At 37.5% G+C, this 24,400-nt stretch overlaps 1 protein-coding gene across 1 annotated transcript in view; it reads left to right on the top strand.

The window, feature by feature from the left end:
- Positions 1-24,400, top strand: part of LOC124131190 — a 118,879-nt gene that overhangs the window by 49,179 nt on the left and 45,300 nt on the right. Inside the window, exons 2-7 of the mRNA XM_048395454.1 lie at positions 17,089-17,156; positions 17,975-19,120; positions 19,317-19,362; positions 19,862-19,981; positions 20,205-20,931; positions 21,153-21,322. Of these exons, the coding sequence (XP_048251411.1) occupies positions 19,326-19,362; positions 19,862-19,981; positions 20,205-20,931; positions 21,153-21,322 (1,054 nt within the window). The 5' untranslated portion in view covers positions 17,089-17,156; positions 17,975-19,120; positions 19,317-19,325. The remainder of the gene's footprint in view (positions 1-17,088; positions 17,157-17,974; positions 19,121-19,316; positions 19,363-19,861; positions 19,982-20,204; positions 20,932-21,152; positions 21,323-24,400) is intronic.

The raw sequence follows: 24,400 nt of genomic DNA, 5'->3' as shown, positions 1-24,400 counted from the left end.
TGTATAATCAATCATGTTTTACTGAGTATTTTCCAGGAAGGAGTTACAGTCATGTTGTTGTCTCGACAGTGGTCACAAATGGGATTGTGAATTTCTACACAGTATATATCATTTATTTGTTTTTAATATCTCAGTTGACAGTTGTTGGGTTTAATATCTACGCAGAAAATGTATTTTTGTTATTTGGTTTAGAGGTTTATGTTTAACCTGACATTGGTCAATGGGTCATTTGTCACTTAACGTGCTGACCGTAGATATAGTTACATAGAAGTAGGTTATGTTGTGACATGTGGTCATTGATATAATTGTGAATTTTTAACACAGTATGTATCATTTGTTTGTTTTAGTTTTCCTTTTCTCATTCACAACAGTTATACACTTGTTAACAAAATGACAATGATATCATGACAGAACTTAGAAACGACGTAACCTGTTTTTGTAACTGAAACTCTCCAATATACGTAGATTTTACATATACTTCTTCAAAGATTAAGGACACTTTGCCAAAATGAAAGCACATAACATCTGAAATTTACTGAGATAAAACTATGTGAAATGCTGGATAACATCTAGGTGAAATCTTAGATGCATCTTTATGCATTTGATTCGAAATTTCTGCTCTGACTGGCAAACTCAAACACAGACATTTGGCCAAGAGGTTTAACCTAAGCTTCAGGTATATCGATGGTTTGATGAGAACCTTAAGACCTTAAGAGCCAAAATGACAATGGTACATCTATAGAGGGCAACAAAATGAGTAGGCACGTAATATTCAGGACCCCTCCGCGCAGCTTTCAAATGTTCAAAAAATATCACTATAACAGACGGTAGAATACACACACTAATCCATTATAATCAGTAATAGACGAGATATTAATAGTAGAAACACTATGCGCAATAGATTATTTGAATGAGGTCGTCTTGGGAGAGAGATAACATCAGTCTTGTGCAATAGCGTTCAACTTGACTGTCGTGCGTTATCATTTACACCCGTGATCGAAACCAGGCCACTAACAATCTTGTGTTGGGTCGATAAACACGCCTGTACTACGAAAATATTACATGTCACGCTGACCCAGTAGCACAATGTATACCAATGTAATTTAAGTAAAAGACACAAAGTGTTGCATTTGAAGAGTTTGCATACAAGTAAGATAGGTATTGTTGTCAATATCTATCGAACACCAAGAGTTTGTATGCATAGTGTTATTGGCTTCACACATTGTAACCATGTCGGGTGTGATGAGCGAAAGCTTTAACCTCTAGGCTACCCCACCTCCCCGCTGTGCCGTGTGATGTTGTTTGATATGAAGACAATCGTTGCGAAGGGCTACCTCATTGGGTCAGTTGTTATATGACGACAATGCAGGACTGTTGCTAAAACTATAAAGAGTCATTCTTAAATTGCATAGTGAAAAGCCTACGCAATATATTACTATTGTCTTTTTTGTCTGTTTGTTTGTTGTTTAACGCCGCACTCAGGCAACATTCCAGCTATATGACGGCGGTCTGTAAATAATCGAGTCTGGATCAGACAATCCAGTGATTGGCATACGATGGGACACGATGACATGCATCAAACAAGTCAGTGTGCCTGACCACCCGATCCTGTTAGTCACCTCTTACGCCAAGCGTAGTCGCCTTTTTTCGGCATGCATGGGTTGACATATTCTAACCCGGATCTTCACGGGCCCTCTTTGTATTTAAATGATATAGTAATGTTTTGTTTATTGTTTTGTTTATTGTCCAGAGCTAGGAATATTCACTTACCATTAGAGTGTAAAATGATTGCTTTTAATCACATGACACATGACATGAACATAAGAAACAAATGCTGGAGGATAAAATATAAAGACAAAAAACTCGCTAGCGATAGCCTAATCAGCAAAATGACGAAGAGGGGTGAGAAGGTTGGCGCTACGATCATTAGCCGGTGATGACATGTTGTTACTTGATGATGGCTGTTACTTAATATGTCCTTGGTGTTACCACAAGTCGGTAGTTTTAACTTCAAAGAAAACGTTGTGAAACAAACATGTCTGACACCATTTCTAATATGCAACACAAACTATAATGCATCATTTCCTACTGATAGATTATTGTGACGTGAAAGAAAAATCATCATGAGTAATGGTAATGTATTTAGTGTTACCGCCTTTGGTGTAACTTTTTTGTCTTTAGTGTAACCAGAGGAAATTCTGAAAATTATTCAGGTAAACACACATAGCATGATTTTCAAATAGTCCAAAGAACATGTTCAATAAAAACAGAATATTGAAATTATATCGATCCTTTTGGTAATGTGTGGGACAAAGAGAAGAGTAAAATGCAATTTTATCTTTTTATTTCCCACAAAGAGTGACAATCCACGTTTTAAAACGAGGTGATATTAAAATGAGATTCTTTTTCTCTTCTTGGTAGAGGTAAAATATTAGTTTTACAATAATACACCGAAAGAAATATTGTATTTATTTTTTATTTCTGTAAAAGATCGGCAACTATAATGGTTACACCAAGGACAATAGATTTCCACTGATTCTCCAATATATTTGAAATATTTCAAAATTATGTTTCTTTGTGTTGGCATAATTTACCCAACTATTTGTCAAGTTAAGATGTTTCTTCTCAAATCAGTTTGAATTTCAAGTTTTATTTTTATTTATTCAACAGGGCCAAAAGGGGTACAAATTTTGATAATGACCCATATGTAAGTGAGAACAAGTGCCTAGACATCTGACAATGGGATAAATATACTCAGTGCAACAACACGAGAAGGCACATCGCACATAAAACCTAATCTGTCAGGTTTCAAATAGTATCAACCATGTAATCCGTACGCATATATAAATATATCTATATATGCTAGCAGTTGAGTAATAATACCTTCTGCAATTGAGACAACAAAAATACCTGAAAAAGATCACAAAATAAAAACTCAAAAATTTCATAAACCAAATAAATATACATAGATTTATTGACATTATACTTGACAATAAAAATACACACATCAGTTAACAGAAGTAGGGGCGCCTCCGTCGGCATGCTCATTCTTAAAATAGTTTCAAATGTTTACTTGTGCTTAGGCGTTGTCCTATGATAATTGATTACACCCGTGTTTGTAACCAGGCAAGACACAAATACACGCGATTGTGTTAAGTGTCAGCCAATCTGTACCCTGTATACATGCTGCAATCAGCATAAGTTCATGTGAGGGAACTTACCAAACTAGTAGCATGTGCTCCCATATGTGTTCTTTTCCGCCGGATGGCGCCGACGCTTTGCGATATTTATAACTCTTCCATAATTTGACTACAATATCCAATTTGTCAAGGACAACATACAACTCGCAACCTGCCGGCGAAATAATCACCGAACAAAGATAACTTGAGCAATTAAGACTATCTGCAGGGTGATAACTCTTTGCACCACGAATTCGCCTGACTACAAACGTCAACTAAAATATATTTCCAAAATGTCGAGCTGACAGTGTAATACTTTCAATGTTTCACTGAGAATGGGATGTATAAACAGATTGTTAAATGTTAAATATGATTATTAAAGTTGCAGCTGTGCAAAATACAGGCTACGCTTTATGTTTCCATGTCACAGCATTTGAAAGTAGCCACATGATTCATAAAGAATCTCATCCGTGTCTTTTGACATTTAATATATCAACAAGTGTTAAGACCAATCAGATATTTGGTACAAAAGAAAAACGCATACATTACATAAACATTTTGACTACATTTTAAAATAAAACACAAAATACTAAAAAATACTAGATCGGAGTTTTACTTGAGGAAAGTAGTTTGAGGACGGACAGTTGGGGAGTCTACGTAGGCTCCCTCACTCTTAAATTAATGTAAATGTTTACATGTGCTTATAAAATAGGATGCCATCGTATGATAAGAAGAAAGTTTAACTTGAAAGCCAAAGTTCATCTTTCCCAAATTTGGTAAATTCAGAGTTGAAGAAGTTTACAGAGCCAAAAATGCAATTTGATAGAATCCACATGGTGTTTATTCCATATGTCTCAAAAAGCTAATGAGAATATAAAGAACGTCCCTCTGTGATTGTATTAAGGATTGTGGTTACTATTTGACACAAGGCGTTGTTGGTGTAATTTCTGGGCCAAGCAAGATGTCTCTTTTTGTATGGATTTTTATGGAGCTTTCGAATCCAGTACAAAAGAGAAATGAACTTGTCGTCAGGTCTTGGATAAAAGCGACAATACACTTTCTATAATCATAAGTCCATTGTCTGATTCCGACTACATGTTTAGTACGTGCTCATGAATCACTATCAAATAGTGACGATACTAGGTGTTCGCGAAAAGGGAATCGCATCCTATCCGATCGGTGGCAAAGGCACGACTATGGTTCACTCGGGAACATATGGTTCAAGTCAACATAGAAAATTCCATCACATATACGTTTTGTCACTGGACCGTTAAATTATCCTCATGTCTACCATACAACTTTCTGAAAGCTGTACTGAAGCCTTAAAGTGTTAGTGTCAGTACTTCCTTAATGTTAACAAACAATGGGCTTTGGTTCGTGGTTGTGGAATCATGTCGATAACTTACATTAAACTGCTTGGGTAAAAGGCAGAAAATGTTATACTATTTCTGGCCATAAATCTGATAAAACTCAGTTTCCCCTGAATGCCAAGCGACCGGCAGGTTAAGAACAAGTACCGTCTTTGAACGTCTTTTGGTATGGCGCAGTCGTGGGATCAAACCGCCGACCTTCCGCTCTCCGGGCAGACGCCATACGACTTCACAGCGCTTCATTGTTGAGGAATATACGATATGACGCCCTCCATTGTTCATGATGTCACAAACAGATTACATAACGCCATCTTATCATCAGTGAAGTATGTGTGTCCCGCTCACATTTCATGCGCTTTGCTTCATTTTCTTACTTAATATGACAATAGGAAATATACTCTGTCAAAAACGAAACACACAGGGGATTTTCTTTATAAACATTCTACATATTTCGCCTTAAATGTTTGATAAAGTTACATATTTCACATATGTTACTCTACAGTGTTTTCTGATGGAAACGCACCGTTTGATAATTGATATTTAAAACGGATTTCTTGACATTGCATCGGAGTAAGATTGGAATAAAACTTCTTGCTCATCGCTTTGTTTTTCGGGTAGGTAGGGGTATTGGGTATAAAAGGCTGGTTTTCGTTCGGTAAAGTGCCTACTGTTGCATGAATGGTGAATAATTTTCGATATGCCACGACGAGGCCCAGCAACTCGAAATGCCATCGATGTATAGAGGCTTGAGAGTCCCCGTCGTCAGTAGTCATTTTAACGTCCTCCACAGCACAATTTCATATCTTTAAAACGGATACCGAAGGTATGGGTCTACAAGAGATCGCCCAAGATCTGACAGAACACGGATCTCAACTGCACCTCGGGAGAGTTCATCCGGGTCTTCCATCTCAGTCACCGTAACCATTACAGCGACATACATCGCCTCCAATGCGCCTGGTCTGTGTAGGGTGTCAGCCCAAACAATACATATGGAGTTTGGACTTCGAGCCCGAAGGCCGTATTAAGGTCCTATTCTACGACGTCAGCTCCGACGTTTACGTGTTTGATGGTGTGTGAAGGGTTCAGGAATGGAATTTGAGACACTGGCGTAGAGTTTGGTTCAGTGGTAAATCTCGAATTTTACTGCAACGTCGAGATGAACCAACCCGTGTCCTCAGGCGTAGATGTGAACGTTTTGCTCAACACTGTGTTGACAAAGTGGACAGATCCGAAAGAGGCCAGCCACATCCTACACCCGTAGAACCAACCTGGTACACGTGCAAGGCAATTTGACAGTATAACCTTACCGAGGTGAAATTCACCATCGTCGACCCTTAACGAGAGCTTTTCCATCAGGACAACGCCCGAGCACATGTTGCACGTGTGACTATGGATTTACTACAGAATCAGAACATTACATTTCTCCAAGATCACCGATTTAAACCCATTTGAACATCTATGGGATGAACCCGATCACCATGTCCGACAATGTCAACTGCCGCCTCAATCGCTTCTAAACGTCGTCAGTCATTGCAAGGTGAATAGGCACGGAGCTCACAGGATCTAATTCAGGTAAAGAACTGACGTTAACGCTGCCATTTCACGCTGTGTGAACGTTATTTGTGAACAAACAGAACATGTGGAAATATCATAAATGAAAATAAAAATGAAAACTGTGTGAAATTAGAAAATTCATTACTTGTGTGTGTCACTGTAAAAGAAAACGACAAACAGTATTTGGCTCACGGAACATTATTTGTGGTGCTAAAATATATAACTTCTGCAGGCAAACCAACCAACTGTGAACTAGATTAGGTTTCAGTGTACGTCGTCTCACAAAATGTTATTTAATTTCAGATTGTTTAAAGCGGTTTGATTGTTTTGCTTGTATCATCAGAAGTTGTAGTGTTTTGGAAACTTTTAAGGCTTTTGTTGCATTACGATTTTAAAAACTGTTTTTTCAATGGATGATGGTCATATGGTTGGATGTATCTAATCAGTGCCAAACAGTGAAGGGTAACATTGATGAACTTAACAAATACATAGAAATACCCTAATTCAAAATGAAATTGTGTGAATTGGAAATGATTAAATAACTAAAATGAGAATGAATTGCACTTTTCGAAACTTCTACTCCCCTCAGATACAGAATGCGTTAACCATTGGTTGGCTCACAACAACTACTCGAACATGAATTTATACCCAACACTAGTCAGACAGATATCCATTATAAAGAGGCTAAGGTTTTAGAAGTGAAACTGCTTTGGCTAATTATAAGTATCTGACCTGACACTATGACATTTTACCTGGCTATCTTATAGTGAGACGCCTGAAGTAAGTTTATCACTACCCCCTGCAAGCGGTGCCTTCTCAACAACAGTAATGCATCGGACTATATTTCACATCATATTATGTTCCACTTCATTATTCATCAGCCCTACGTTACCAACTGATGGTGCCAATGATACACATCGTGCATGTATGTGTGCGCAGTCTATTCAAGGTTACCTGAAAGGCGTACACTACTGCCTAAAAGTTCATTCCCCTAACACGCGTTGAGAACGCGTGTAACACGCATGTGACACGGGTGCTCAACGGGTTGCACACGCGATTCACACCCGTTGCACACCCGTGTCCAACGGGTGTGAATCGCGTGTGCAACCCGTTGCACACGCGTGTGCCACGCGTGTAACACGGGACCGGGTTCCAGTTGAAGTTGACAAATTTATCAAATGAATAGTGAAATAAAACAAAACAGTGAGATGTGAAATTTGAGTTAATGAGCGGCCATTGAGCTGTGTTCACCAGACCGTAAATACAAGGTCGGCCCATCTTAATTAGTGTTCGGTTGCTAGACTTTTATGGCATGAACCATTCCACTAGGGTCCAGTCTAGCCATTGTGGCTAGCCGACAGTAGAACAGTAGTGAATTTAGATGCGAGTTTATTGCTAAGAAACCCCCGTGTTGACACGATTGTCGCGGGTTGGTAAATGTTCGCCATTAATAAAATAATTGTTTGTGGATTGCGAACATATTCATTTGCCCACACGAGTCATTCCATTTGATTGCAAATATAACGTTTTTCGTTCGCCAAATTTATGCTTTAGACAGTTCAATTATAACATAGCCGTCACCACTACTAATGTCTTATTATTTCACGTAGGAATATGTCCAATTTCCCCACACCCAACTTTCTGTGTTGTATTTTGAAAAATAAATAAAAGAAGGTTTTGTGTGGGACACTTTTATACTAATTATAAGAGGATGTTGTAAATGAATATGAACAGCCATGCTGTCTGACAGTTGATAAAATTTGAGATCTTCACAATCACCGGGTGTGACCATGTAGACAGAATCTCGTTAGGGTTTGTGATTTTTACATTTGCCCAATTACCATAGTGAGTATTGCTGGGGATACCAAACGTAACAGTTTATTATTAGAGGTTGTGAGTACCTATACCACGTAGATAGGATATCTTTAGGATTTTAATCCTTCTTTGAGAGGCATTTAGAAGTTGGAGTACTACGTTAGGATAAGATTTATGGGTGACTTTAATCCTTTCTTTCTCTGTGGGTAATCCTTTCACGTTCATTTGAGGAAGTCACTCAACCAGGTCATGACAGGTCGTGAGTTTACTTACTAACTACTGTGAGCGTTTTTGGCATGACATCTTTTCTTGTATAAACATAGAAACGATGCTCACTCACTCACTGTTAATCTTCTGCAGTTTGCTGGCAAAGTGGGGATAAACCTCAGTGTCAAAGACGATCAAACTTAGTTCGAATCCTTGTTTATATGTGACATCTCCCAAATGGGGACATTTTCATAAACTTGGCAAGTGATGATGAATTTTAATATTAATATTATTATAGTTTATGAAATTGTTAATAAAACTTTAATAAAATTGTGCTTCACTCTCACGAAAAATATATTGCCTGTGAGTAAATTTATTTGTCACGTTACATCGGCATTTTTCAGTGATATTGGGACTACATGAAACATGGCTGGTTTTACATTTCTGATACAGGTGCTTGACTGACTGAGTAGTTCATGATCAATAAGATATGTTTAAATCAGTCAAGTTTGCAACAATAGATGAATAAGTTGATACATTTGGACCGCAGTTACCGATTAACAACTTAAGACATAGAGACAGGGAGGAGATATATAACCAAACCTATGATCCTGTTGAGACAGTTGACAGTTAGAACGTTGGATTAAACGACAGTAACTAATTTGAACATTCCCCAGTTATATCATAAAATACATCATAACCCATAACAGTCCGAGAGACAGCTTCCAGACATATACTAGTATTGAAGGGACAATCGCTTTTGACAGTTTAAAAATAAACTCACCTTAAGGTGCTTGGCAAATCAAAACTGACCTCCCTGAATATGTTTTTTAGGTTTGACAGCAACTATGCTTGTGGATTTCAGAGATAGACATGATTGGTTAGCTAGATGTTATTACAATAAGCGAAAATGTCTTAAAAGTCCACAGTTGGTTTAATAGTACAAAAAGTGTGTTATAGATCTATCAACGTTTTCTTTTATTGAACATAATATTTGCACTATATTGCTGTAAGCTGTAAATAATCTAGCCTCCCCATGTACGTAACTTACATATATTTATGTATGGCCAGAACAGCAAATAGAGTTCTGGTAGATAGGTACCTCGGAGATATAACGTGCGCTTTCCGACTTAAGCCTATCTCGGACACGGGGAAGCACTTGTACTATTAGGGTAAAAAAGGGTAATGATTAAATAAAGAAGTGCAATCTATTTTCTATATATATTTGTAGATATGAAGCATTCTAGTTAATTGTGGATGCACCGGGCAGACAGAATTGTGTTTATTTCCAGGCCATCCTGATCGTCGTTTACTACTATAAGGTGTATGGTTGGAGGCAAGATCAAAGGCGCCGCACAGCATTTATTAGATAACAGACGGGGTCGTCCGTTTCGCTTTGAACAACCACCCCACCTGTCTGTAGGAGTTATATAATCGGTGCGCAAATAATTGTGTCAAGTCCACTGCCGGGCTGATGCGGTGTCAGTGTCAGCGATGTACATGAATGCTCAAATTATAGACTTGTAGCACTCACAAGTTGCTTAGCCAAATTATTTGAAAAGTGTATATTCAATTCTCTGATAACAGGAAATATAACCTTAGGAAAAGATTCAACATACAAACAATCAAATGTAGAACACAGTCCTATGCTTATTATCATTTTTTCTGGATATGATCAACCTGCGGAACCCTCTATCCGATGAAGTAACTAATGCTCGCTCATTAAAAGAAATCAAATCCTTAATTAATCGTTCTGATGCAATTATTAATAATTTTGACTTCAAATATTTTCATAGATCATGCCAAATTGTCCACTGTCGCCTTAGGCTCGGCTGCAGTGACTTAAACGCTGATAAGTTTAGACGACATGTATCAGACATACCAGACTGCACTTGTGGATATCACCTTGAAGATGCAATTCACTTTTTCTATAACTGTTAAAAAATACGATAATATCAGAAACACTGTGTATTTCTACACACATGGGTATGGTCTAAAAATTATATTACATGGCAGTAGTTAAGCAGTTCTACAAACATGACTCTTCTTAAATCAGATCATGACATCATTGTCAAAAGCAAAAGGTTTGAGTAGCTTAAGTTTATGCATGTAGTAAAGGAAAACTGCATTACCTTATTTCAAAGACACCACTTGCTTGCTTTCATTTGTGCATTTTGTATGTTTATGTTCATCACTCTCTTATATATATCCAGCGGTTGTTAAGTTGTTACCTGGAGAGGTATTACATAAGCATGTTTTGCTTTTTTACCGATACAGATTTCTTTTGAAATAAAAATACGTTTAAGCCAACACAGCTAACGGTAAAACACATGATTGTAAACTATTCAAAAAGGGGCACTAATCTCTGGCTTCTTCTCGGGTGTCGGACTCAAACTCATTTATTCTTAGAATAACATGACATACAATTATCTACAATTTTTATTATGTACAATTTAATAAAAATAGGATACGTGGATACTAATACAATGTACCAATTGTATTGTACACATTGTTAAGGAATTTAGATAGGCCTTTAAGATTTCTTACACTGTTAGTGGTCATAATTTTCTTAAATGTTTGGAAACTTAAGATATTGCTTATTTAAGAGTTCATATCGCCGTTAGTGAAAAGCTTCACATCGGATGTAATGCAATTCATCTCCCACGGCGATAGAATCACAGAGTGGACACTGGTTGTCTTCCCTGGGAATGTTCAGCCATCGACCTGTTTCAACTGGTACTCCTTGGTTAGAAAGTTCTGACTTTTAGTATTGGGAGAAATATTGATTTTGAGAGCAGTAGATATTTCGCAAATGAAGGTTGATTCTTCAGGTAGCACGACCTTTGGATTTCCGCTTGGGCTTACTAGCTGCCGTGAGTCAATTTGCTCGTTAACGCAACCGAGCGTGACAAGAGACTGGGCTACCAGTCTGCAAGGACAGCTAAATAAACTTACGCATTTTTGAAAACTGATTGGTTACCCGTGATCTATGAAGATTTCAACAAAGGGCGCATGGTAATTAATTTCTTCAGCCTAAACAAACAGACAAATAACGGCGAAAGCTCATCGGATGTCGTCATTTGGAAATACCCCTGATTGTTACAGTTTGATAATAAAAAAGTATCCCTGAGTGAAAGCATTTGCGGATTTCGGATTGCGTGGATGATACAATTACTACTCCCTTGTTGTCATCCACATTTTCTGGTATAACCCTACACTTGTGTATTTGTCGTAATTCACTTGCTGCTCAGTTAATGAATTTATAACATGTATACTTAGTTGTAGCACAACTCAGATTACCCGATGAAGGTTCAAATTTGGTCTTTCTTGTACGTGGGGTAATTATTTAATCTAAATCCAGGTTTGAAGTGAGGTGGAATGTGAGTTATGCACGTCGCAGCCCAGCAAGTGATGTATGATCAGTTGCTTTACTTTTTTTGTAAATCAACTGATCATTCCCAGACATCAAAGGATCAACAGGAAATACGTTGATTGATTAATTACTGTTATCTTGCACAGTGGATACGTCAAAAGTAAGTGTTTACATGTGAAGGTAGGGTTACTAAACCTAGGGAATACTCATATCATGGCGTGAAGTACAGATGTAAAAACAACATACAGTCAAGTCTCGTTAATCCGACACTCGTTAATCCGACGCTCGGCTTTATCCGACACAAATGATGGGAACCGATTGATTCAGCGCTATTTAGTCCCGTTAATCCGACATTCTCGCACTCCGACTCCGACACACCTAATTTGCAACGAATTACTGAAATCACTCATTAATCAGTCTCGTTAATCCGACACAGTGGTCAGCGTACTCCGTGGTCATCTGCCCGCGAGTACACAACCCCGTGTTTTGACACGCACCGGCTGCAGAGATTAACTTTAACAATTAACACTAGATGCCAGGATCATAAAGAATTTCAAGCTTTATTATAAGAAACAAATGAAATTACACCTCGACAATGTTGATGCTGAAGGACCATCGAATGTACTTTGTTCAAAGGGTAACCGATAATACACTGACTAGTTGTTCATTGTTATCTAACTCAATGTATGTTTTTAAGAACCGTGGACATTATAAAAATAGTTGTCACGTGGGCTTTCTCAGCTAACTTGGCACCTATGTGAAACAATTGAAACAAAATAAGTGATCAGTTAAGAAACAAACACGGGTTATACTATTCGATACATTTAAATAACGTTTAAAAACGATATATTTAAATATTTTAATATATTTCATATATATTCCAAATATTGTTTCCAAATATTGTTTCCAAATAATTATTATTAAAGTATCTGATTCTCACATAGACATTTTACATCGAATAAGTATTTTTGTACAGCTGCAGACGCAATGGATATTGTTCCTGTATGTTGATATTCCCGGATACATTATAACTTTGGTAGGTTGTTATAATGATATTTGCATTTTGTTTTCATTCATTCGCTGCAGCTTTGAACAGAATCATTCTTGTTCCTTTCCGTTTGGTTGGGAAGTTTTTCGATGCGCGATAGACGGTGTTTTCACAAGTATTTTCTTTTGTAAGCGTGTATATGTTACAGTCAATGTGTAAAATATGATTCACTCAGGCAATTTATTAAATATCTAAATATTTCAGTCATTTTACAAATTGACTGAATAATCCATTCATTTATTTAACCGACTGACTAAAAATGATAAAGACGACCAAGAGAGCTTAAACACATCACAATATATTAATTATGCTAAGAAAAGAAGCCAAACAATACAGAACTGTACTTGGTGATGGTATTAAACATATTTGGAATTCGTTATCATATTAATAAAGATGGACATATTTTTCAGTTAATTTGTGAAATAAACTGAATATTTAGGCGTTTTAATACATTTCCTTAGTGAAATCTGTTTACATTTTGAATGTAAACATATACACACGGTAAAATAAGCAATGTTCAGTGAAATATTTACTCTGTGTTGCAAGTCAAAATAGTGTACACGAAGATTGCACAATTACTAAGCAAGTGACTTATCAAAACTGCATCACCATTACCGATGCTCCCCACAAATATACCTACATTTCAAAAACTGTATTTCATTTTTGTTGATCAGTGTGACCATACGTCCTTCTACTTTCAATTAAAATGCGCTTACGAATGGCGAGCACAGGTCGCGAACAAGTCTAGATTTCTGCTATATCATCCGGGTACTCACTGGGAAAATACAGTAATGCACAGGTAACAACTACTCCCGCGGAATTGCTTTAGATCAGTGTCCTTTGTACGTTGAAATACTATATATTGTGAAAGACAAAATGATGTATCAAGGATCAAGTAGAAGATACATTGACCGTTGCGCTGGGAGTTTATTCAACAGACCGTGAAAATAACACTGCTGTATCTTATTATTTATTTTAGATGATGCAGTCAAAGCTCACTTCTCCTGGCGGCCATTATCAAACGGCCAGCTAAAACACAACCCCGCGCTTACGTCTACAGGTCTCTTCCTGTAGTACGGTAATTAGTATTCTCTCCCTCAAGTGTATCCTCAATGATATAACCCACCCTCATTAATTACATGCTGCTCTTTTCCAGCCTCACGGCTATGGAGCTGTGATAAAGAGTCCAAGTCATCATAAAGTAATCAGGGTCCAATAAAAACAATGCGCCGCCAAACCTCATACATATTATCACTGAAAGTCGTACTACAGACGGTTAATGTCAAATCACAATAAAAGCATTTCAATTGCAATAACATGTTCCAGGACCATGTATTCTCTTAACACCATCGGATTTAGAAGCAATGGTCGTATAAAACAAAACAGATCTATTTAATCGCAACAGTATTCATGTTATTCCCACAAAATCACATAAAGAAAGGAGACATTAGGAAATACATGTGTATTATCATTTTTCGTCAGGATAACAAAATTTTCTCTCCTTGTTACCACCTCCAGGTTCAGCTTAAGACGGGTCCTCCTTTGGTCAAAAGTTTGTTCCCCCTCTAATGAGTGTGTCACGCGTTGCACACGAGTGGCGGACGGGGTGCACACCCGTGTGCAACGCGTTTCACACGGGTCTCACACGCGTGACCAACCCGATGCACACTGGTTGCGTAACGCGTTGCCCATGCGTGTAAGGGGAATGAACTTCTAGGCAGTAGTGTATGTGTAATTTTGCTCTCTGCGTTGGTATCATCGACTTCCAAAACTGTATTCATGTTTGGCTGATGAGGCTTGGTTCAATGATGTGTTATCTGCCTGCTTACAATCATGATTGTAACAAAGGACTCATCAAACTGAACAAGATTAACGCCATTACACAAGTACATTTTGAAACTAATTTTAAAGTTAGTGAGCCGATCCCCAGACCGCTATGCTCACGTAGTCACCAGATCAATTTGGTATAATGTTTTCAAATGCACTCGTTCTATTACTTATAACATGTAAGAGTGAGGTCTTCTTGGGGCTATTCTTTTGCATTGATTGGTATTACCCAGTTCCAAACCTTTTAGCATAAAGTTAATTATTTGTTTCTTTTAGGATATATATTATAAGAACAATTCAGTGACTTTTTCATGCAGAAACCGGTTTCACAATATTGCCACAGAAGCATATACAACAAACTTATTGTTGACGTAAATCTACAGTCAGTAATAATTGTGGAAGAGGCTTCTGGTTTTGTATATGGAGACGACCTTGAATAAATGCTCTGAAATCATGAATAGACTATGTCCACAACTATCGAACATCTGCTGAGATCAAATAGTTAGGGTGCCTTGAAATCTTCTTCTATCTTATACAGATCTAGAACTTTACAATGCCCTACAGACGTGTGTTGTATTATTGTCACTTGCTTGGTAATTTTGAGATTTTCGTTTACACTATTTTGACTTGCAACACAAAGAAAATATTTCACCTGAGCATTGCTTTTTTTACAGTGTGTATATTTTTTACTGTCAAAATGTGTAACATTTTCAAATTTATTAAACGCCTAAATATCCAGTTATTTTACAAAGTGAATGAAAAACATTTCCATCTTTATTATTATGATAACAAATTCCAAACATTTTGATGTTTAATGTCATCACCAAGAGACTGAAAATGTTACGTTTACGTGTCTCTGTAACAATCAAATATTTTAAAAGATATATATCGTTTCAGGATATTATAACCCGTGTTCGTTTTTCAACTGATCACCTGGATTGTTTCATGTGTTTCACATAGGTGTCAAGTCTCAAGGGTCGGCTGAGAAGGCCCACGTGACAACTATTTTCATAACGTCCACGGTGCCTAAAAAATCCATTGAGTGATAGATAACAATGATCAATCAATCAACATATTGTCAGTTAACCCTTTGAACAAAGTATGTTGTTTTTACATCGGCACTTCACGCCATGATATGAGTGTATTCCCTTTGTTTTAGTAAACCTAGACATGTAAACACTCACTTTTGACATATCCATTGTGCAAGATAACAGTGATTAATCAATCAACGTATTTTCTGTTAATCCATTGATGACTAGGAACGATCCGTTGATTTACAAAAAAGTAAATCAACTGATCATTCATCTCTTGCTGGTCTGCCACGTGCATATTATATAACACACATTTCACCTCACTTCAAACCTGGATTTAGATTGAATAATTACCCCAGACACAATAAATGCCAAATGGGAACCTTTGTCGGGTAATCTAAGTGGTGCTACCACTAATTGTACCTGTAATAAATTCATTAACTGAGCATCAAGTGAATGACGACAAATACACAAGTGTAGCGTTATACCAGAAAACGTTGATGACAAAAAGGGAGTAGTAATCGTATTATCGACGCAATCAGAAATCCGAAAATGATTTCACTGCATGGATACTTTTTTTATTATTAAACTATAACCATCTGGGGTATTTCCAAATGACGACATCTGATGAGCTCCGCCGTTTTTATTGTCTGTTTGTTTAGGCTGAAGAAATTAATTAACATCCGCCCTTTGTCGAAATCTTTATTGATCACAGTTAACCAATCAGTGTTCATGCAAAAATGCGTAAAACAAATATTGCCTCCAGCCTCCAAGTTTATTTTGCTCTCCTTGCAGACGGAAGCCCAGTCTCTGGTCACGCTCAGTTGCGTTGCGTATCATCCGGGTACTCACGGGGAAAAAAACAATAACAAAGGCAACAACCAGTCCGGGGAATTGCGTTAGATCAGTGCCCCTTTAAGGCATCGTTACTCATCGGGTACATGAATGTTTAATACAGTGAAATCCTTAGGCTTTGACAAAGGAAAATATGTTTTTTTAATTAGCTATGTAATGCAGTCAGATTGGTGATTGATGAGAGAGGACAATTTGAATCCCTTTGTGCTTCTACAGATTATCAACGTGTCATGTGAATCGTTGTGAAATGATTTTGTACAGTTTGACTTGCATTTAGTTACAAAACACTCTATCACGGTTCATAACTCCTTACACTCAACCCGACAGCCCACTCACAGGAATATTAAGCACAAAATTTCGTTGCATAACTTTGCCCCCGTCATGACAGATGCACATACATGTACCAAAGTTAAGTTTATTAATTTTCAATATATTGAATGCTTTAAATATATATGAAAAATATAACAATATAAAGTGCTTGAAATTAAATGTAATATTGTAACACTGTAAAATTGGAATGTTCAACGTCCATTTCAAGTATGTGAAAGATAAAGTACTGTGAGTACACGTATAAGCCTGATGAAAATATTATATCTATACTTGTTGCCCGAGTAAAAATTGATGTTGATAAGCTAATTATCGTTTAGGCAAAGAAAACATTTGCATGCAATATTACTTATCCTTTTAGGAGAAAATGGCCTCGATTATTCATTATCTTTCTTATCTTTTTTTATGAATGCTGTTCTCTAGTTTAACAAAAGATGTGATCGTGATAACTTTGACTTTCTAAATACTTGTAGAATATTTCAGTAAGAGTTTATTTTTACAGGTATACATACTGACTGGCCGCTTGAGAATGAGTATCAGATGTTTTGGTGATGGCAGAAGCGCGTGAAGGTATGTTGTCTTTCCACATATAATAGATAAAAAAATACTTCTTCATATACACATGTTGAGGAAACGTAGTATGTTCGCATGATGCAGATACTGATATTACAATAACAATTTGTTGACGTTTAATATCTCATTTTATCATCACATCAGTGAACTTCAAAATAAAGATGAATCGCCATTATGAAATAAAATTAAAGCGAGAAAATCCATTCTATCATTATAAAAAACTCTGAAAACAGTTGCATGTTAATGAACTAAATCTTTGAATTGATCATGCATTTGTCAAATAGGGAATGAATATGTCAATAAATGTCGCAATAAATGATCAGTATGACTTCATAAACCATATGAAGTAAAGAGAATTAATAGACCAACAAGTCATGGAATGGCTGTAGTCCTGGGAGAAAATACTAACAACAATGATGTGTGTGTGTTGCCATGCCAGTAATTAAAACGACAAAACCCTTTCCAAAATCAGAAAGAATCCAATGTACGATTTTAACTGTTTCTTGTTTTTATAGAATCTGTAATTTAAGACAATGGTACCGTATTTAGTACACCTTAAGTTAAACAGGCAATTGTATGCATGTGTACGTCAAAATTGTTAGCTGTATGATATTCCGACAATTCAACTCAAGCCTAAAGTATCTTCTATATTATATTTTGTTGTATTGGTTGTGCAAGTGACATATTATAGTTTATTATCCCACTGAATATCTTCAAAAGAACATCCAACAATAACTTCATGGATCGGGTTTGCCGTTATATTTACATAATTTAGTGTCTTTGGATAAGTGTATATGTGTCGCTTTACCTTTCAGTGTGCCAAACATGTTCAGAGATAAAAGACAAACGGCAAAGAATCCTCTCATGTGAAAGTACATTCCTGTTCCTTCATGCAAATTCGTCATTTATCAACCTTCCAAATACAGATGAAGACAGGAATTCAGTGACGGAAAGGCGTAAGGATTTCGTTTGGAAGTTAAAGAAGTGCGTATCAGCTTTACGAAACTCTGGTGGGGGTGCTGTAATTGTTCATATTCATGACCTTGACTTTAATGATAATTACCTTGACCACTTCAACGAACTAGTTGATGTTAAACTCAATTCACTTATTGAAGATGGAAGTCTATTTGTTCAAGTGTATCGGAAGAACTGGTTACACACTCTCGCTGACAATACCACTGACGAAGAAGAGTTTGAAGAAGATCCTGATGATGAACCTGAAGAAGCTGGAATTGATTATAACGCTCTCTTCAAGAGTGTAGTTGGAGTGACAGTAACACCTTCATTTACAGTTGTGACAGTAGACTTCAACACAAAGGTCCCTCTTGATAACAGTGTTGAGGATCCTACAAACACAGAACTTCAGACGTTTCTCACCAGGAAGATTCCGTTTCGCAACACCAGTACAAGAATTCGTGGTTTGGATTGCCTACAAGAGACTCGAGGCATCCAAGTGAAGCGCTTTAAGGTCACAGACAGAGATCTGAAAGAGGAGCTTCTAAATGACCCACACAGATTTGCAAATTACATTTGGACACAATGTAAATTAAGATATTATATCAGCGCATTCTCCAAGGTTGAAGGGGGTGGGTCATTCTATCTTGGAGTTCTTGAGGAGGACATTACATATAGATCATACAAGTCTCACCGATATCAAAAGGAGGGATTCGACATTTCACTTGACAAGCATGATTTGCTTAAAGCACAAATAAAAGAACAAATAAGGAACGAAACACTTGTGCTTCCTTATGACAATAACGCTGTTGTCAGCAACCTATCTCCAGATTTAATTAAGATAGAATTTCATCCATTGGGGGAGTTGTTTATATTAGAAGTTGCAGCACCTGCTGTAAATGGACTTGTATTCCATGACAGAAAAGGACCAGAAGCATATGAACTAGATGACTGCAATTCGGAGAGGAGACTACCAGTTGTGGAGTGGCGTGATCGATTGCTAAGATGTAATATTAACAGTTCTTTCTACTACTAGCAACGCGTTGTCTGCACTGACACTTTGTTATAAAGCTCAAGTCACTTCTTGTCTTCTAATCTATATTGTGTAATATAAAGGCATATTTCGACATGCTTTAGATGAGTTTTGCCTCATGATCTGCCACTAGAAACATTATATAATATACTAAACACTTGTCATTTCAGAAAGCAAACATGACTTCTTCAAAACAAAGACATCTTGAGATTAAGGGTAAGTTTGTAATGTAACTTTTAAACAAGACATTTCAACATCTTTAACTACATTGGGTAGTGGATTTATGCGATGGGGTAACCTAATGGTAAAAACATTTTCTTATTACGTCAAATGCTTGAGATCGATTTCCCATATCAGTGCAATATATGAAGCTCATTTGTGAGTCCCACTGACCCTATGCAATTAACTGATTGATCTATCCTGTCACTGGAATATACAGTATTGTTTTCATATCATCATCATAATTTCCAAATTGGAACTGTTGCTGTAAACTACTACAATGTATTCATATCTAATGTAGGGTTGTAAATTGAGATATGCTGCGTCATACAGCATATAAAAGCATATGTAGGACTGTGATAAGGTACAATACGTCATGAGCGTTTTGATTAAAGATCAATGAATGGTCATTTCTATCAATATTTGAATATTTTGATCCGTTTTAGAAATAGTCAATGCATGCTACAGAGCCTTAAATCACATGCATAAATTTCAGAGCCTGTTCCAAAAGAGCCAATTCATGAAGTGGAGATCACGTCCTTCGCTCGTCACCCTCCCCATGTAAGGCAGATAAGGCAATCTATTGATGACATAGAGCACCACGTACTGAATGCAGGTATGTATTCCTTAACTTTGACCCCTATAGCTACAGGTGCTATAGAACAAGAGTTAATGTTTCATTAAAAATGGAGGCAAAAACTAAATAACTACATTATCATCTTTACGCTTCAAAATGTATAAAGCTCTTAGAAAGCATAATGTGATAGGTGAACGCCAGACAACAACCAGACTATTTATTATATGGAAAATTATGATAAACTATCTATTTGCTGTTTCAGGTGGTATGTGTGTATACCCAACGCATGGCGATCCGAATGACGATACTGGGATCTGTAGATTAGTTCTAGAGAGAGTAAAAAGCGGTTTATTCAGGTCTGGTGTGGCTTACACAGCAAAACGAATGAACGTGTCTGCAAATATAGATGCAGAACCAAGGCCTACTGAAGCACTCTATGACGCGATACTCTTTGTCCCAGATGAACCACCAACTGTATTTACAGTTATCTGTGACAAAATAACCAGAAGGAAACACTCTGAAGCGCTGCAGTACAACCAATCTATCGCTAAAGGCATAGTAGCAGCGGTTCGGAAGTACACAGATGAACAGTTCAGTGTCGTCTTTGGTCTGTTGCGAGAAGCCGAACTATCAGATGATGTCAGGTTCAAAAAGGCCATCGATAGAATACATGCAAAAACGTCTCAATTAGCTGTTCCCCTGGCACTTAGCATGTTTGAAAAGAAATTCAGAAAGGTCCTTCGAGCATTTCTGCTATCGCTTGCTGTGACTGACTGTGTTCGCAGGACGGACGCAGAGAATTCGTTATGGGTTCTTACCACGGAGCAGTTCCGTGTGCTTACTGAAAATATTGATCATAAACACGTGACAGTGAATACAAGGCCATCCTGTGGAGGAACTGTTTTGTTACTTGAAGTCGCTAAAAGATTACAAAGGTCTGGTCCCACAATGATTGTGACAAAGTCGGATGTCTTAGCAGAACAAGCCAGGTATTCATTCTTTATATATTATGTAACAATGTTTTTTTCTAGTGCTATCAGATATCTTTAAATAACTGTTCCTTCCCTCTGCTTCCCCACTGTGTGTCCTTCAGTGTGCCAGAATAACAACATGTTTTAATGTAAAGTGTAGCTATTGGAGTTTTAAGATCAACATGTTTAACTTGACATATCTTTCAAACACAATCTAAAAGTGCTTTCCTTCATTCCAGGACACAATCAGTTTGTGAATATGTTTTCAATGCTGATCAATTCCGAACAGAAGCTACCTGTCGAAAGCCAGACATAGTCAATGTGGTGGCAGACTGTGAAGTGACTAACTGTCTTGAAGACCAGAGTCGAAAAGGAATGACCTGGCACTTCATCCAAAAACCTCTGCCAGGTAGGACAATATATGTGTGTAGTGTTATGGGTAGCAATAAATAGTTACCCTCTTTGTCCACTTTATGTTATTTGAAAATATAGTATCTAATCAGGATGTGGTATCATTACGTTATTTTCAGACTAGCTTATGAACAGACTGCCAACATAGAGCTGGAATATTTTGTGCCGTTAAACAGAAAACACATACGCGTTCATGCAAAAATAGAAGTAGTCCCAATATCACCTGTTTCCTCAATGCCCCCCCCCCCCCCCCCCCCCCCCCCCCTTCCCAAATCATCACGCCATGAACCATTTGGATATTACCAAACAAGGTGACGGAGGACCCTAAATACAAGTTATAAGTACTTCTATTTTAATGTCATCCCTTCGGGGTTGAAAAAACCCCACCTTTTTACAATAGAAAGTCCTTTGCACCTGAATACATTAATAACAAATTTATAGGTGGTGAAATAGGTTTTAACGTCGCGTCCAAGACTATTGCACTTATATAGCGACGTGCATGGACGCGTAGTGTGTGTGTGGCTGCTTGTACTAGTCCGGACTGATGCCGATTTATAGTGCTAGCTCACTGAGATACCATGCTGCAGTTTAACATGAATACCCCACTCAGACACAGTATACTGACTCCGAGACGACCAGTCCTTGTTTAAGCCCCTTAATGCCGAGCGCCAGATAGGGTAACAACAAGTACCATCTTTTAACATCTTTAGGTATTTGGCTCTCCGGGCGGATGCTCTACCATTAGACCACGGAGGCGGTCTGAAAAATGTATAAGCACTTCCACATGAAATGTATTACTTCTGGTTTTCGAAATTATATGCTTGATGCAGAACAACTTGGAAAGATAAAGATCATCCCTCTGCTAAATAACAAAGCAATTATGAGCACTTCCGGTATGGTGAAAATATGTCAACTGCAGTACGTTTGTATAACAGAAAGTACTATCTAAATTACAAATTCATAAGCACTTCCCGCGTATGGGAAGTCATGTCCAGTGTAGTACAACTTTGAAGCTGTGAGTCCCATGCCTCTAAATTCCCAAATAAAACTATTTTAAGCACTCAATCTCAGCAATGACCATTATATTTGCTTATGTATTATCAATATCATTGAAAAATGTTTTATAGTATCATATGGTTTCTTGAGAGTTTGATCTTCATACATGTAATTTATAGAACAAGTTTGGAACTTTGAAATATGCCATGCAAAAAGGGTGTGTGGGGGGTGTGTGGTGTGTGGGGTGGGGTGGGGGTTTGTTGTTGTTGTACTTTTTTAGATGCGACCGAGTAGGCCCCGTTTGATGAGATAGATGCCTGGTGCTTTATAGGTTTGTAAGTCATTTAGGGGGTTTAGTAGCGCAGCTAGTATGTTGTGTTTGACTGGTTGCAGTTTAGTGTGGATTGGAGTGTTGTTCTGTGTTGCTGGTAATGTGTGCAATATTGTGTTCAGGAGTTTCTTTTAAGTTGCAGTTCGGGCATTTTAATTTGTTGTAGGTGGGAGTTTAGTGTGGCCTGTTTGTAGTTTGGTTATTACTCTGTCAATTCTTTTGGTTTTATGATGGATTTTTGTTTTTGAGTGTTTTTGTAGCAGGTGTTTCAGTTTGCAGTCAGATTTCTGATAGTTATTTTGTCACTTTGGGAAGATTTTCTCCTTTGTGATACTTTTAATTTCGTTTTTACATATTGGTACTTCCTGCAGTTTATGATAGAATACGTAATTGTATTTGTAATGAGTTGTGTTATTACTTAAACAGTAATCAGAGAAGTAAGACAGTTCTTACTTTACTTAGAGATCAATGAGAGCACGGGTCAACATGAGGTGTACTGAGAGGTACAGCACCAATCATCTGGTGATCTGAGTAGTAGACTTGAGTCTGGAATGCTACAGCACTTCCATGATCAGTAAACAACAAGTCCAGTGTAGCTCAAAGCAGTGAGTTGGAGAGTGAATAAGATTAGTCATTTTCTGCACATTCTACAAGAAGTCTTCAAGTTTCAGTTTTTCACTCAGATCACAGTTAAAAAACCCAGTAACGAGGACATGTCCTGAAGGTTCTGTGTGAAATGAGTAAGTGAATGCAACAACCGTGTCCATGACACTTTTGGAGGAACATACACACAAGCAATAACCGTCTCTAAATAATTATGCATGACCTCGAGGTCAAAATCCAAAACGAGGCTAACCCCGCAAGCAGTCAAATCATGACATCATGGCGGCCGAACACTGCTGTGTGTCTCAGTGCATGTCGGATGCACGTTATGACAAATCGGTCAGTTTCCACAGCTTCCCTCAGGATGCAGATCTGCGGAAACTTTGGATAGTGGCTATTCGACGCGACGAAGAACCTTTTTTTACGGTAGGTATAATTTTCATTCAGCTTTTTTCGTTTGAATCTAAGAAAATATCACTGTAACTGTCACCTGTCAAACAGTCGTGTTGAGCATGATGCATGCCGCTGTCATATAGTTCTCATATAGTCAACACGTAGTAATGAAAGTAAATTACAATCAGAGGCAGGTATAATACTAATGAAGTGAAAAAAATGGGCAAATCGGCATGTTACTCTTTTCAGCTATTTCTTGTGCAACGAGTCGCTGCTCGATGGAAACATCGCTCGTTCGTGACATTTTAGATACGTATACAAGTCATCAGCGATCTGCATCTAATTGTTGCCATAGTTTTTTTTCTTAGATGAAAAGAGATAATTTGAATTTTGTATGCTTTACTGGAAATAAAATCGGCACAGAGTTAATTTCTGCTTATATGGATTAATGGCATATTCCGATGTGGTACTGACATTATTATCATCTGTCTTAGGGGTAACAAAGAAAACAACTGTCTGCTCTAACCACTTTTTGAATGAGGACTATAAGTACACGCCAGTCAGAAAAACCGTGAAGCAAGGGATAGTGCCATCTGTGTTTCCCTTAAGCTCTGCAAAAACAACAAGGAAAGGTCCACCCCTCCGACCCCTAGCAAGAATGAGAAAACAGAGGTAATGGTTTATTAATGTCAAGTGATTGAATCAGACACAAGCCCATACATAAAACAAGTCAAATACCATGTTTGAACATCA

Source organism: Haliotis rufescens, unplaced genomic scaffold (assembly GCF_023055435.1).
Source record: "Haliotis rufescens isolate VD_foot unplaced genomic scaffold, xgHalRufe1.0.p SCAF_14, whole genome shotgun sequence".
Lineage (NCBI taxonomy): Eukaryota > Metazoa > Mollusca > Gastropoda > Lepetellida > Haliotidae > Haliotis > Haliotis rufescens.
This window is presented reverse-complemented; position numbering and strand designations above follow the sequence as displayed.